Raw genomic sequence first — 17420 nt, 5'->3', positions numbered from 1 at the left:
GTTTGTTCCGAAGCTTTGATATGTCAAGACATTGGACACTTTTTCTTGGGAGTGATATTATAACAATACAGGTTATAGGCACACACAGACCCATATGAATTTCTGAATTCAGCATGGTCCTGAAGCGAGACAAACTTTCAACCATTTTATGTCCAGATTTAGTGAATTATCATATATTTACAAAAAGTATTCACACGTGAAGACATGGGAAACTTTGGATGCTTCCAACCAGTTGAAGTCTGGGTAGATCAGTGATGTGGCTGTTGTTGTAAATTATCTGAATGGCTATCACATTGTATGAACAAAGGTAGGCCTACAATACATTAATGACAAGGACTCATGTTGGTAGAACAGACAATCATGACGTTATATATGTTAACATAATGGTTACCTGCTCTGCCATCTCCCTCAATACTCTCAGATGTCTATCTGACCCCAAAGCTTTATCTTCTTTCGTCAACTTCAAGAAAGACACCAGCTACTGTGAAAAACAATGAAATAACTAATACTGGCAGACTGGACGCCAAGTTTAACGTCACTCCGAGAGACGGCACGCACATTGATGAATCTCCCTGCCTGTGAAACACCAGGATGACAGTTCTCTTTATTTCAATACATCGTTGGTTGGAATGGAGAGAGTAACTGATCTAACTCATTAAAAAAAATCTGATTCTGAATTATGAGATCAAATGGGTGTGAGTTTTTTTTTCTTGTAATCATGGTAAAATGTGTGAATTTCTTTTGTCACTCATTTTGGGGACTCAAATGGTATAGCGTCATGTTAAAAGTTGATGTGACAGTAGATCTGGTGATGGCGTCAATGCTGACATTTTTGCAGAGCTCTGGTCCCTCAAAATTAGACACTACAACACTGCTTTTCGGGTGAAACATTGAGTTACTGAATACATTCAGGAAGGCTGTGTGGTATCGTGTACAGCCCCAGTGAGGCCGCTGTTGGCTTGACGTTTGATTCTCAATGGAATAAATGATGTTTGTTTCTCTCCATGTGTCCTCATCGTTGTGCTAAAGACACCACAATTGACGACGAGGATTTGTCGAACCATGACTACATTGCATGGTAAGGTCCCAGAGTATTCCGGAGATAAATTTGAACTATTTGCGCAGCAACTCAGTTTCCATTTCATTGCTAACGATGTCACCGATGCTGGGAAATGGAAAGCGATTTTTCTGTCGTCACTGCCGGCGAAGGTGTTCCGTCTGCTGTCTGACTTGATTTCACCTGCAAAGGCACCGGATGATGCGATCACCTACGAATCCATAGTCAAGACATTGCACAACCATATTAGATTTGGCAAGTCACCACAGTTATCATGGAATGAGTTTGACAACCTGGTTCGGCTTTCTGATGAGAGGCTAGCTTATTTTGTTGGCAGACTCAAGCATCTCGACGGGGATTGCCGTCTTTGGTGACTGAACAGTCACACAGATTGAAGGATCATTTTATCGCTGGGTTGCGGGATGAGAAGATAGTCGCATCAGTTCTTCCAATAAAGTTCGACGAGATTACATTTGCTAAAAGCAGTTGAAACTGCAGCTGCTGTGGAACAAGCGAGAAAGGATGTTCACATCATTGTTCGGGAGGATTTTTCTGTCAATGTCATAGCTACTGGCAGGTCACATGCTCACAATTCCAAATCCTGGTCAGCATATCAGGAACCTCTTTCATCCCGGATGCACGCAAGCAGTGCATCACAGGTCCAGCTGAAACCACAGTCTTGTCAGGGTGGTGGTGGTTCACACTCTTGGCAGAACTGTCCATTTTGGAATGCAGTGTGTCACCGGTGTGGTAGGACAGGCCATGTGCAGAGGGTCTGTCAGGGACAGGCACCATCATCGGTTAATGTGGTCAAGGTTAGCAGTGAGGTTGATTAACTTGGCATATTTCTGATGACAACAGCTGTAAATCACCCCTTTGAGGTATCTGTCAGTGTGAATGGCAGGCCAGTCAATTTCACAGTGGATACAGGAGCATCAGTCAGTCTCGTGAGAAAGCAGACCTGATGTCGTTTGGGTTGTCTGGTATTGGCGTCAGTACACACTACACTTTGTACCTACACTGGGGAGTTGATCAAACCATTAGGTTTGATGGATACAGTGGTTCGTTATCGGGAACAGCAAGCAGTGTTGCCCCTGCATGTGGTTGATAGTTTGGGACCATCTCTCCTGGGTCGTGACTGGTTGCACACAATTTCTCTGGATTGGGCAGATATTTACAGTGTTCATACATCATTTCTGTCTCCTTCCTGGTTGGAGAGAATCTTGGAAAAAAGCATCCATCAAGTTCTATTCGGGCCTGGCCTTGGGAAGCTCATAGGTACTCAACGTCACCTACACCTGAAGGAGGGTGTCAGTCCGTGATTCTGTAAGCCTTGAACTTTGCCATATGCTCTTTGGGATCGGGTCAAAGAAGAGCTCAACAGAATGGAAAAGGTTGGTGTCATTGAGCCGGTGGTGCATTCTGAGTGGGAAACGCCCATGATCACAGTGCTGAAACGGAATGGAGGTATCCGTCTGTGTGGTGACTTTAAAGCAACCATTAACCCCAACCTCTGTGTGGAGCAGTATCCACTGCCATCCATTAACAAGATATGTATTAAGTTGGTGGAGAGTCAGTATTTCATGAAGTTAGACTTGCGCGATGCCGACTTCCACCTCAAGATTGCACCAGAGGATCGTCGTCACCTTTTTGTCAATACGTGTCAGGGTATGTACCAGTATACCCGTCTTTGTTTCGGTATTGCTTCAGTTCCAGCAATGTGGCAGAAAGCTTTGGATTGTCATTGTGCCGACTTACCGGCACAATGCTACTTGGATGATATCCTCATTGCGGGTGCACCGGCTAATCAGCATCTAGAGAACATCGATAAGGTGATGTCTAAGTTCGCTCCTCAGGGTCTCCGCCTGAATTTAGACAAATGTTTATTCTTTCAGAAGCGAGTGGAGTACCTGGGCCATATCATCACTCTGGATGGGCCTTCGAAAGCCCCTCAGAAAGTTGATGCCATATCCGACATGCCCAACCCAAGAGAAAAAGTTCAGCTTTCTTCCTTCATTGGGCTCGCTCATTATTACCAGAGGCATGTCAGCAGGCTGGGGATAGGACTGGAAGCTTACGAGAAGACAGATTTTTAAATATGAATTTAAAATAAAATGGGATTTAATTAGTAGCGGAGAAAGAGAAGAAATAAAACCAGGAAGGTAGTTCTGAAACAAAGATAGAGGTGGAGAAAGGGGGAAGGACCCAACCTTTTGGTCCACAACTGATCAGCATAATGATTAGTGATATATAAATGGTGACAATACAAGGGTGGACCGTGGACGTAGTTTTTGGGTGAAAAAAATGATGGAAAGCAGAGATGGAGACAGACAAACGAAATAAGTAACGGATCAGGCTAGCTGAGATCATCAACAACAAAAACAGGTCTACAGAGACGTATTTACAGCACGAAACTCTCAAAGGCAGCAGAGAACCAGTAACATTTAACAATTGTGGACATGACGGTTACAAAAAGGGAGCTTAAAATAAGCTGACGGCAGGTAGGAAGCCGTTCAACATTCTGAGCCGAAGTTCCCAACGGTGTTGAAATCCGAAGCCGAAGAACAATGGATTGGCATTCCAAAGAGTGTGGATGTAAAACTGACTGAAAATAGATTGGCATCCCAGAGATTGTGACTGAAAGTGGATTGGCATCCCAGAGATTGTGACTGAAAGTGCATTTGCATCCCAGAGATTGTGGATTAAAATCTGACTGAAAGCGGATTGGCATCCCAGAGATTGTTTATTTAAAATTGACTGAAAACAGATTGGCATCCCAGAGAGTGTGGATTTAAAACTGACTGAAAGTGGATTGGCATCCCAGAGATTGTGACTGAAAGTGGATTGGCATCCCAGAGATTGTGGATTAAAATCTGACTGAAAGCGGATTGGCATCCCAGAGATTGTTTATTTAAAATTGACTGAAAACAGATTGGCATCCCAGAGAGTGTGGATTTAAAACTGACTGAAAGTGGATTGGCATCCCAGAGATTGTGACTGAAAGTGGATTTGCATCCCAGAGATTGTGGATTAAAATCTGACTGAAAGCGGATTGGCATCCCAGAGATTGTTTATTTAAAATTGACTGAAAACAGATTGGCATCCCAGAGAGTGTGGATTTAAAACTGACTGAAAGTGGATTGGCATCCCAGAGATTGTGACTGAAAGTGGATTTGCATCCCAGAGATTGTGGATTAAAATCTGACAAAGCGGATTGGCATCCCAGAGAGTGTGGATTTAAAACTGACAAAGTGGATTGGCATCCCAGAGATTGTGACTGAAAGTGGATTTGCATCCCCACGAATGTGGATTTAAATTAGACTGAAAACAGATTGGCATCCCAGAGAGTGTGGATTTAAAACTGACTGAAAGTGGATTGGCATCCCAGAGATTGTGACTGAAAGTGGATTTGCATCCCAGAGAGTGTGGATTAAAAACTGACAAAGTGGATTGGCATCCCAGAGATTGTGACTGAAAGTGGATTTGCATCCCAGAGAGTGTGGATTAAAAACTGACAAAGTGGATTGGCATCCCAGAGATTGTGACTGAAAGTGGATTTGCATCCCCACGAATGTGGATTTAAATTAGACTGAAAACAGATTGGCGTCCCAGAGATTGTGACTGAAAACAGATTGGCATCCTAGAGAATGTGGATTTAAAATGGACTGAAAGTGGAGTTGCATCCCAGAGAATGTGGATTTAAATTTGACAGAAAGCAGATTTGCATTACAGAGATTGTGACTGAAAACAGATTGGCATCCCAGAGAGTGTGGATTTGAAACGGACTGAAAGTGGATTGGCATCCCAGAGATTGTGGATTTAAAACAGACTGAAAGTGGATTGGCATCCCAGAGATTGTGGATTTAAAACGGACTGAAAGCAGATTGGCATCCCAGAGATTGTGGATTTAAAACAGACTGAAAGCAGATTGGCATCCCAGAGAGTGTGAACTTAAAACGGACTGAAAGCAGATTGGCATCCCAGAGATTGTTGATTTAAAACGGACTGAAAGCAGATTGGCATCCCAGAGATTGTTGATTAAAAACGGACTGAAAACTGATTGGCATCCCAGAGAGTGTGGATTTAAAACGGACTGAAAAAAGATTGGCATCCCAGAGATTGTTGATGTAAAACTGACTGAAAACGGATTGGCGTCCCCGTGAATGTGAATTTAAATTAGACTGAAAACAGATTGGCGTCCCAGAGATTGCGACTGAAAACAGATTGGTATCCCAGAGAATGTGGATTTAAAATGGACTGAAAGTGGATTTGCATCCCAGAGAATGTGGATTTAAATTTGACAGAAAGCAGATTTGCATTACAGAGATTGTGACTGAAAACAGATTGGCATCCGAGAGAGTGTGGATTTGAAACGGACTGAAAGTGGATTGGCATCCCAGAGATTGTGGATTTAAAACAGACTGAAAACAGATTGGCATCCCAGAGATTGTGGATTTAAAATGGACTGAAAGCAGATTGGCATCCCAGAGATTGTGGATTTAAAACAGACTGAAAGCAGATTGGCATCCCAGAGAGGGTGGATTTAAAACAGACTGAAAGCAGATTAGCATCCCAGAGAGTGTGGATTTAAAACTGACAAAGTGGATTGGCATCCCAGAGATTGTGACTGAAAGTGGATTTGCATCCCCGCGAATGTGAATTTAAATTAGACTGAAAACAGATTGGCGTCCCAGATATTGCGACTGAAAACAGATTGGCATCCCAGAGAATGTGGATTTAAAATGGACTGAAAGTGGATTTGCATCCCAGAGAATGTGGATTTAAATTTGACAGAAAGCAGATTTGCATTACAGAGATTGTGACTGAAAACAGATTGGCATCCGAGAGAGTGTGGATTTGAAACGGACTGAAAGTGGATTGGCATCCCAGAGATTGTGGATTTAAAACGGACTGAAAGCAGATTGGCATCCCAGAGATTGTGGATTTAAAACAGACTGAAAGCATATTGGCATCCCAGAGAGGGTGGATTTAAAATGGATTGAAAGCAGATTAGCATCCCAGAGAGTGTGGACTTAAAACGGACTGAAACAAGATTGGCATCAAAGAGATTGTTGATTTAAAACAGACTGAAAACGGATTGGCATCCCAGAGAGTGTGGATTTAAAACGGACTGAAAAAAGATTGGCATCCCAGAGATTGTTGATTTAAAACTGACTGAAAACGGATTGGCATCCCAGAGAGTGTGGATTTAAAACGGACTGAAAAAAGATTGGCATCCCAGAGATTGTTGATTTAAAACTGACTGAAAACGGATTGGCATCCCCGTGAATGTGGATTTAAATTAGACCGAAAACAGATTGGCGTCCAGGAGATTGTGACTGAAAACAGATTGGCATCCCAGAGAATGTGGATTTAAAATGGACTGAAAGTGGATTTGCATCCCAGAGAATGTGGATTTAAATTTGACAGAAAGCAGATTTGCATTACAGAGATTGTGACTGAAAACAGATTGGCATCCGAGAGAGTGTGGATTTGAAACGGACTGAAAGTGGATTGGCATCCCAGAGTGTGGATTTAAAACGGACTGAAACAAGATTGGCATCAAAGAGATTGTTGATTTAAAACAGACTGAAAACGGATTGGCATCCCAGAGAGTGTGGATTTAAAACGGACTGAAAAAAGATTGGCATCCCAGAGATTGTTGATTTAAAACTGACTGAAAACGGATTGGCATCCCCGTGAATGTGGATTTAAATTAGACCGAAAACAGATTGGCGTCCAGGAGATTGTGACTGAAAACAGATTGGCATCCCAGAGAATGTGGATTTAAAATGGACTGAAAGTGGATTTGCATCCCAGAGAATGTGGATTTAAATTTGACAGAAAGCAGATTTGCATTACAGAGATTGTGACTGAAAACAGATTGGCATCCGAGAGAGTGTGGATTTGAAACGGACTGAAAGTGGATTGGCATCCCAGAGTGTGGATTTAAAACGGACTGAAACAAGATTGGCATCAAAGAGATTGTTGATTTAAAACAGACTGAAAACGGATTGGCATCCCAGAGAGTGTGGATTTAAAACGGACTGAAAAAAGATTGGCATCCCAGAGATTGTTGATTTAAAACTGACTGAAAACGGATTGGCATCCCCGTGAATGTGGATTTAAATTAGACCGAAAACAGATTGGCGTCCAGGAGATTGTGACTGAAAACAGATTGGCATCCCAGAGAATGTGGATTTAAAATGGACTGAAAGTGGATTTGCATCCCAGAGAATGTGGATTTAAATTTGACAGAAAGCAGATTTGCATTACAGAGATTGTGACTGAAAACAGATTGGCATCCGAGAGAGTGTGGATTTGAAACGGACTGAAAGTGGATTGGCATCCCAGAGTGTGGATTTAAAACGGACTGAAAGCGTATTGGCATTCCAGAGATTGTGGATTTAAAACAGACTGAAAACAGATTGGCATCCCAGAGAGTGTGGATTTAAAACGGACTGAAAGCAAATTAGCATCCCAGAGAGTGTGGATTTAAAACAGACTGAAAGCGGATTGGCATCCCAGAGAGTGTAAACTTAAAACGGACTGAAAGCAGATTGGCATCCCAGAGATTGTTGATTTAATATGGACTGAAAACGGATTGGCATCCCAGAGATTGTTGATTTAAAACAGACTGAAAGCAGATTGGCATCCCAGAGAGTGTGGATTGAAAATGGACTGAAAGCAGATTGGCATCCCAGAGATTGTGGATTTAAAACAGACTGAAAACAGATTGGCATCCCAGAGAGTGTGGATTTAAAACAGACTGAAAGCAGATTAGCATCCCAGAGAGTGTGGATTGAAAACGGACTGAAAACGGATTGGCATCCCAGAGATTGTTGATTTAAAACAGACTGAAAGCAGATTGGCATCCCAGAGAGTGTGGATTTAAAACGGACTGAAAGCAGATTGGCATCCCAGAGAGGGTGGATTTAAAACGAACTGAAACAAGATTGGCATCCCAGAGATTGTTGATTTAAAACGGACTGAAAGCAGATTGGCATCCCAGAAGTTGTTGATTTAAAACGGACTGAAAACAGATTGGCATCCCAGAGAGTGTGGATTTAAAACGGACTGAAAAAAGATTGGCATCCCAGAGATTGTTGATTTAAAACGGACTGAAAACGGATTGGCATCCCAGAGAGTGTGGATTTAAAACGGACTGAAAAAAGATTGGCATCCCAGAGATTGTTGATTGAAAACTGACTGAAAGCGGATTGGCATCCCAGAGGGTGTGGAATTATATCTGTCTGAAAGCAGAATTATTTAGGATTTGGATTCTATGTTTCCATAAAGAAGAGCTCGTCTGAGGTGAATTACCTTGTCACATTCAGATTGATTATTTGAAAGCCCAGATGGTTCCCTCCCATCCTCATCCCCAAGACAAGTAATCTATATATAATCTTTACATAATGGAGCAATCTATATATAATGGAGCAAGTGTTTGTACGTCCCCTCTATACCGAATTGTTGGACAGCTGACCTGATGCCACTCACATCTGTAACCTGAAAAAAAATCATACGACCGCCATTTTGGTGCTATGGTAAGCCGACGACATCTTCAGAAGTGTCACATTCACAATCGCCATGCCTTCCATACACGTTTTTCATTCAGTGTAAAACAACCTAAGTGACTGTTGAAAGGATCATCAAATATTGAAAGGTTGGAGCCGATAGTTGTCATGGGCATTGTGAAGGCGACAGTGTGTTTTGGCCTCAGGTTTCGGGCCTCTGGCCTCTGGCCTCGTGCATTTGGAATTATCCGAGCTATATAACCATAATGTATTATATATGCACATAAGTAGTACGCATGTTTTTGCTTCGTGTACGTAACGCAGGTTATTTTTTATTTTCGGGAGTGATTGAGGCAGCAGTCTGTTGCCTATACACCTCCCAAATAAAAGGATGTCCATCAGAAGAAGGTGTTGCATGCTTGGAGACATGATCGATCGTAGGGCGGGTACACTGCTAGTAATAATAATAATGACCAGCCGAAACCCCATCACTGACGGATGCTTCAGAGTTGAAGGTTGACTATTGCCACTATGTGCGATGCACTCTTACAGGTACGAAGTTTCTTTCAGTCCAGGTCACAGTACCGAGAAAAACGTGACGTGACCGTGAGGAGGAGCACAAAATTGGTCCTTCAGTATTAATATATAGAAAGTAATCGTAATAGCATCATCATTCCAAATGGACGAGCATTTCAATTTCACCATCTGTGCTTTCTTCGTACTACGGTTGGAACCAAAAGAGTAAGCTAATCATTTTATTCAGAAGACCTCATCCTCATCATCTTATGGAATGTATAAACATTTTTTTTAAATAGAGAGCTTCGGCTGATCATGGAAGAGCTTGTGAACAATCACATGCATGAGGAGAAAGACATGAGCAGACAGTGTTGTTTTGCATGATTATAAGACATTTGTAAACAATGGACAAATCCAAATGGTATATATTTGATTTGAACCTGGGTTCCCAGCATCACAAGGCACAAACTCAGATTACGAAGATTATTCCTGTAAAGTAAATCCACCTCGTTTGTCATCATCATTCCCAAGTGTACTCAAGCAACTGCGCATTATATTCTTCACTCTTTCCCTTTACGACACCCTACCTCCTCCTCACCTGTCGTTTCCACAATGCCCTCAAGGATGACGACGATTTCGAACTGTTGCGAACGAAAGGTCCTTGCCGAGAGGTTGTAGAAGGGGCTGCGTGAGTTAATGACATGGCAGATCGTTAGTGGGGATACCAGGAAAAGCTGGTCAGCTCCTGTTCCAAAACCCACATCCAGTTCGTGTTGGTCAAGAGCCAGGAACTCACCTTCCAGGGTCTGCCGAGACTGAGAAAAGAAAGGATTAGTTGTCTGTCCTATTATTTTTGTGGCACATGTTGACAACCCTATAATCTGTATTGGGACTTTGAGAGATTTTTTTTTAAAAAGTTTTTTTTAATTGTAATACTTGTGTTCACAAGTGCATTGCAATAACTTGCAGTTCGGACAACTTTGATCGTGACTTGCAAGTTACTCTTTTCTTCATTTATAAGCCACAACAACTTTTAATAAACAGGATGCTGAACAAATGTAGACGATACTTTTGAAGCATTTGCCTTCTGCTCTTTAAAGTCCACAAAGAGATCGCACAGCCAGCTTAAAATCCATTCCAAGAGGAGGGCTTTCTCTGGGATGCTGCCTCCCCATGTGCGCAACCAGACGCAGTGGTGCAAGGAGTCGGCAGTTTGAACCCTGGTCCAATCAAACTGAATATTTTAACAATGGTCCATGCTTCTTCCTTGCTTGACGCTCAGCATTAAAAAAAAGAGAGAGCGCCAACAAACAGCCATACATTAGCAACCATAGTGCAGGCTTTGGTGGGCCAAATGGCCTCATCCTGCGTTGAAGTTCCTTGTCAGATACCTCATATGACGTTTTATATCCCACTGATAGGTCGGATCTGAATCCGGACCTTAACTAAAATCGAATCTGTGAGTTCTCATCACCGAAATAACTCATTCCCAAGTTTTGTCATAACTCGTCCATATTTTTTGAAACAACGAAACACTATATATATATATATATATATATATATATATATATATATATATATATATATATATATATATATATATATATATATATATATATATATATATATATATATATATATATATCGTTTTTGGCCCCATCTCTAAATGGTGAAGTATTACTGAAAATTTAAAAATTCTCGTATCTGTATCTTCACCAATATCGAATAATTTTGTCCTCGTCACATACCCAACTTGTCCACCAAGTTTCGTTTGAATCTGTTCATAACTTTTTGAGATATTCTGTTCACAGACAGACAGACAGGGGTGAAAACATAACCTCCACCCACCTCCGGTGGCAGAGCTAAAAACTGGTACTTCAGGGAACGAAGTAAAAACAATAATAAACTAGAGAGGGGATCACTCGGGAGAGTGCAAAACCTCCACCGCCAATACTGATGGGTCACTCAAGTGAACCTTATATCTTATTCATTAAATATGTCAACAGTGCTGACAGTCATAGTTCTTTTCTCCAACATTTTTTTTGGGGGGGTGCAGGGGGGGGTTGGAAATCACTTAAAACATGTAGAATGCAAAAAAAAAATTTTTCTCTAACAATTTTTTTTGGGGGGTACCATTTTTTTGGGGGGTGGGGGGGGGGTTGGAAATCACTTAAAACGTAGAAATGGGAAAAAAAATTTCTAACAATTTTTTTTGGGGGGGGGGCATCCGGGGGTCGAAATGATGAAAACAGAAATGCAAAAAATATATATATTTTTTCTCCAACAATTTTTTTTTGGGGGGGGGTGGCGGACCAAGTCCAAAATGTAATGGCATGATCCTTGGACCATTCCTAACCCCCCTCACCAAGTTTCATCAAAATCCGTCGAGGAGTTTTTCCGTAATACTGTTCACAAACAAACAAACAAGCAGTCATAGACTGGTACTTACGAAATCGTCAACTTGACCTCTGACCTTGTCTAATAAAAGCTGTCTCTCGAGAAGGTAGCGACGCAAACCAGGAGTTTCTAAGATGATTCTGTACCAAACCATCAAAAATCGAATGTTTTGGATGTTTGACCTCACTGTGACCTTGACCTTTGACCAAAATCTAATCAGCGCTAGCCACCACCCTCCTGAATCACGTGGTGTAATTTGACATTGGTAGCTTCATCCATTCTCGAGTTATCGTGCCTACAAACAAACAAACAAACAAACAAGCAGTCATAGACTGGTACTTACGAAATCGTCAACTTGACCTCTGACCTCGTCTAATAAAAGCTGTCTCGAGAGAAGGTTGCGACGTAAACCAGAAGTTTCTACGATGATTCTGTACCAAACCATCAAAAATCGTAACGTCGACCGAAGCAAAATCTCCATTTCTCCACGCAATTATACCTTAACGTAACTCAACGACGCGTCTGCTCGAGCGCACTGCATCATGGAACGACCCGTGACGCGTCGAGTGAAATATTTTTGATACAATCTTAAAACGTCTACAAAACATCCGATTTTTACCAGAATTTCGACAACCGAGTTTTAAGCGTCCTAAGCGATCGCAAAAACCGAAGACAAAATTAAAATCGAGGTTAAAACGAACTCGTAACGTCGAGCGAAGCAAAAATCTCCATTTCTAAACGCGTTTATTTAATATTATTTTATCAAAGTCACAAAACCGTAATATTCGGCCATCCACCAACAATCTTTACATAATCCGATGGCTTAGCGAGGCAGGCATGCGACGATAACCTTTATTGGGATAAAAAAATGACTTTTAAACACCATCTTTATCGAAAACACCGTCAGCATGCACACGCAAAACCTTAACGTGACTCAACGACGCGTCTGCTCGAGCGCGCTGCATCATGGGACGACCCGTGACGTGTCGAGTTAAATATTTTTTATACAATTTTAAAACGTCTCCAAAACATCCGATTTTTACCAGAATTTCGACAACAGAGTTTTAAGCATCCAAAGCGATCGCAAAAACCGAAGACAAAATTAAAATCGAAGTTAAAACGAACTCGTAACGTCGAGCGAAGCAAAAATACTCCATTTCTCCACGTGAATTTACGGAATTATGTTTGACCTCACTGTTTGACCTTGACGTTTGACCGATTTTGACCAAAGTCTAATCAGCACTTGCCATCACCCTCCTGAATCACGTGGTGTAATTTGACATTGGTAGCTTCTTCCGTTCTCGAGTTATCGTGCCTACAAACAAACAAACAAACAAACAGAAACGGAAGTCATCAATATACTTACAAAATCTTTAGATTTCGTAAGTAACAAACAAACAAACAGAAAGGGCTGAAAACAGTAACCTCCGATCTTCGATGGCGGAGGTGAAAAATGAAGTATTAATTTTAAAAGGAATAATAAATAACTTGAGCACTCAGTGAGTGGTACAAAACTACCAGCACATCTGGAGTAACCGAGTTTGAACACACCGTTTATTTTGTCGAAACATGGAATGGCTCAGGTATTGTAATTTGTAATTATGGTATCGACGTGAAAGAGTGAGGTTGGAATACAACGTTTAACCTGATAACTTTTATCGCTTTTGCAGTGCATGATGGATACTTTGTTTAATGTTTGCCAATATGCCTCCTCTTCTCTCCTGAAAACTTGCCTGCAATCAGGGATGTTTTAAAGATAGCCCAATTAGGTGAGAATGATTTGCTCATTAGTTTTGGGAATTAGACAATCATTAAAGTACGCTTTCGATTGGAATGGTTTCCCAAGTGCTATTATTTAAAGCTTCGTTTTAACGTATTTAACGACCCTATTATTCCCACCTTCTTGTTGGGTCGGGAAAGTTTTTGGCCCAAGTGTTTCAAGAACTGGCCGGGGCCTGGCTTGATGTTCTACTGGGTTTGAGGAACCATTTTGATTGAACAATCACAAGATTAATGATTATCTGATTATTTTGATCTGAACAATTGCAAACAAAACGTAAAAAGAAATATAATTTGTTTGAATCCAGGCTCATTGGAAAATCGACGTATTGAGAAAACACAACAGTATCCTGGCAAGGTCTCTACATTGTCACCCTGACTCAGGGGACTCCACAATTCATGGAGGAAGTCCTACCGAGGAAGCTTCATGATTGAACAGCCACCCATGATTATGATCAATCCAACACTTGGTCCAAATAACCCTTTACAGGGCATACTTAATTGATGAGCATCCTGGGTTTGCCAGCCTACAAAACTAGAAATCGTTTTCTTAAATTTTCACCTTATAAATCAATTTTATTTTTCGACTAATGTGGAGAAGTCTGACAAAGTGAAAGAAGAAATACAAATAATCACATTAAGGCAATCATCGGGGAAAGTGTGGTGTATTGAGACATTCTCTCATTCTCTCATTCTCTCATTCTCTCATTCTCTCATTCTCTCATTCTCTCATTCTCTATATATATATATATATATATATATATATATATATATATATATATATATATATATATATATATATATAGTGGGCCGGGGGTCAGTGGTGAGAACGACCACGAGGTGGGGAAGTTTACACCGTCTCCAACCAGACTCCTCGGAATTTATAGGCTGTCGCTCCGGATAACTCCGAAGCCGGCGAGTCGATTAATCGACCGTGAAACGCCAATATGTCGACCGCGTGGTGTAGGGTTATTTGTCTAGAGCCAAAGTACCTAAGTATCCATGCAATCTCGTCTACTGGGGATCCACGCCCTCGGAACGTCTGGCTGAACCGGATCATTCTACCAGCGACGGTAGAGTATCAACATCCACCTACCAACTCCGGCTCGGATGCAGTCGAGCGGGCCTGCCCAGGATGTTCTGGCTAGGATTACGGATTATCGGGGATGAAACCCCATCTAAACTCAGATACGAACCATGCCGGACCAATAAGAAGGGACAGAAACGGACTGGGAACATTTCTAATAATTTATTTACAGTAAATAAAAGACAAGAGAAGCGAGACTTAAAGCGAATATTCAATGCAAGTATTTACAATGGGCAAAAACACTTATGCAGTTCCACTTACAAGATGGGAAAAACACTCAGACACACACACAAATGAAAAAAAAACCCAAGGTTCTTTATTCGACCCTCCAGCCGATGTGATGAGTGAGATGAGCTGGGGGTAAGAGTTCGGCTTGTACCTGGTCGTCGGAGGGAGGGCATGCTCTGCGATGCAGCACCTGACAAAGGTCATTGGTCCGATCCCCAGTCGCACGTGGGGGACTCGAGGCTCGTGGCGGAGTTCACGTGGCGAATAATTGGGGTCTGCAGAGGGGGTCAGGGTCGCTCTGTCCTTTCTTGGAAAGGGCCAACAAAAACCCCTTCATAACAGCAACGTAGACCTCCTGTGACCACTCCTCGGAACCACCCCTCGTAACCACCCCTTCGTAACAGCAAAAACCCTTCGCCCAAAGAACTCCTCTTGCACTGAACTCCCAAAGAACTTCCAAAGAACTCCTCGTGCACTGAACTCTCTCAGAACCCCCAAATAACTCCCAAAGAACTCCTTGTGAACTGAACTCTCCGCTGAGGATGGTGTTGGTAATTTTATGGACCTCCCTCAACGGGGAAGGGCCTTGGTGAAACAGCTCCCATGGGTCCACCCTTTCTGGGCAGGGTTTCATCCATGCCGGGGAAAACCCCACCCCCCCCTCTCCACATGTGCCCATACTCGTCAAAAAGAAGTTACAAAGTTTGTGGAAGTCGAGAAGGAACTGCCAGAGAAACTGCCTCGGACAGTGAGTTGTCGATTAGGCGAGTGAAGCGCTTGTTCAGTAGCAGTTGTTGGTTTGTTTGTGGGAAGATTTAATAACCTAACTGAAAGAAATCGCAACACACGCCTTTGATTCTCCCACTAGACAAAAGGAAGGGACCTGTCTCACATGTACTTAACGGGATAACTGACTTTTGGGACACCTGTATGTTGTATGCACATGGTTTCCAGATCCGTAACGATATATATATATATATATATATATATATATATATATATATATATATATATATATATATATATATATATATATATATATATATATATATATATATATATATATATATATATATATATATATATATATATATATATATGTCGGTGAAATTAACAGGAAAATGTCCAACACGAACTCCAAGCCTTTCACTGCAAGCACTGAACGAACTCCACGACTCTCACGGCAACACTCACTTATTTACAGGAAAGAAAGACACAGGGCAAGACTTATCGCGGATATACAAGCAAGAATATACAATGATGGAAAACATCAAACTAAAATTCCCTCTTCCTGATTTTACCAGGCCCCATGGAGGACTGCTCATACCTATCACCCATGCCTGTCCTTGTTCGACCGTGCTCCAGCCTACAGAACCAGCTTGGCATTTGCCTCGATGGTGTAAAAATATCAGCCCAACAAGTACTTCAGAAACATTCTTCCAGTCCGAGAGAGATTACATAGACTGTGTTTTCTGTCCGTTTCTGGGTGAAATAACCGACATTACTCGGCGTGAAAATAGAAATGGCATGGAGGAGATAAGAAAGCTTACGTTATGAGAAAAATATAGTCAATGCACCATGTAATACCATGACAGAGTATCAGAGGAATAGGGTTTCAGCAAAAAAATATAGACAGCAAATAGGGTTTCAGGCAAGAAGAAAGCGAATGAGAGTGGAGGTTGGTGGGGGAGGAGTGGACGGGAGGAAAACTCATCTGAAATGAGGGAGTAAAGGCATACAGAGTGAGTTACAGTTTCATTAAAACATGATGGAAATCGATGTTGAATTGATAAAGCATCGGTGGTGAGGTTTTGGAAGGTGATTGAATTAAAACACATGCATAGCATCATTTTGCTCGGTGTGCAGCTGTGCCACTGATGCAGTGCCCCCTGGAGGTTTGAGCAGAAATTTGTAATTCATTCAGGGTGCCGGTGACAGCTCACCTACTCATCACAAAAGATATTTCATGTCCAGCAACTAATGCTGCCAGACGGATTCCCAGTTTACCATTCATCCATGGGGCGGCATGCGCATCGATTCCTCGCACTCCCTGTGAAAAAAACAGGATGACAGTTTCTAGCTGGGTCGTGATTCAAACCCAGGTTAGACAGCTCAGAGATGAGTGTGCAAACTTCCAAGCTATCCTACCAACCCAAGTTAACTTCAAACTTTACGTGCTCATGAATATTAACTTACAAAGCTTGAATTTAGCCTGAATTCAGAGATTCTCGGAACTTTTATAAACACATGGCAAGGCCAGAAACACGAGTTGAAATTAAGCAAAACAATGGTTTTGGAAAACCATTCATAGACCAAATTAGTGTCAATCCTGAATACTGACTCTCCAAACTTGTATAAGCAGTTTGTTCATTCTCCTGTGAAATGAGATCTGTGGTGTTTCATGACACGGAAGATCGCTGCGGTGCTCTGTTGGTGTTTCTGTGGGCAAATTGACCAAGTTGTGTCCATTTCCTCTTCGGTTCAGACTAGTTAAGTAAGGAATTTTGACTGTAGTGCCAGTGATAACTTGCCCTGAAGCATGGATCCTCACAGTGACCCACGAGAAGGGACTTGATGGATGCGATACTTGACTTCTTCGCTCAGCTTTCAATGTCCATTGGTCTGAATATAGGACAAATAAAGAGCGATATGGTTCTCTTCCAAGGCTGTCGGTTAAAATTAGAAAAAGACGTCTCAGGTTTGTTGGGCACTGCTACCGTCTCAAAACAAACCAGTTTCCAATCTTATACTCCGGACACCTAAAAATGGAAGGCTGCAGCCTTCCTAAAATGAGGAGACGAGCTCTCAACGACATCAACATGTTCAAAAAGGATGGGGC

General features: G+C 41.8%; 1 protein-coding gene across 2 annotated transcripts in view; it reads right to left on the bottom strand.

Annotated features, from left to right (window-relative positions):
• Positions 1-17420, bottom strand: part of LOC147028322 (G protein-activated inward rectifier potassium channel 1-like) — a 50927-nt gene that overhangs the window by 9030 nt on the left and 24477 nt on the right. For both annotated transcript variants that reach the window (XM_085878621.1, XM_085878620.1), the window contains exon 4: positions 9689-9905. In XM_085878621.1, the coding sequence (XP_085734747.1) occupies positions 9689-9905 (217 nt within the window). The remainder of the gene's footprint in view (positions 1-9688; positions 9906-17420) is intronic.

The sequence above is a fragment of the Eptatretus burgeri genome, chromosome 4 (genome assembly GCF_056783735.1).
Source record: "Eptatretus burgeri isolate ZD-2024b chromosome 4, Ebu_testis_v1, whole genome shotgun sequence".
Classification (NCBI taxonomy): Eukaryota; Metazoa; Chordata; class Myxini; order Myxiniformes; family Myxinidae; genus Eptatretus; species Eptatretus burgeri.
The sequence above is the reverse complement of the archived record's forward strand: the minus strand, read 5'-3'. Positions and strand labels throughout refer to the sequence as shown.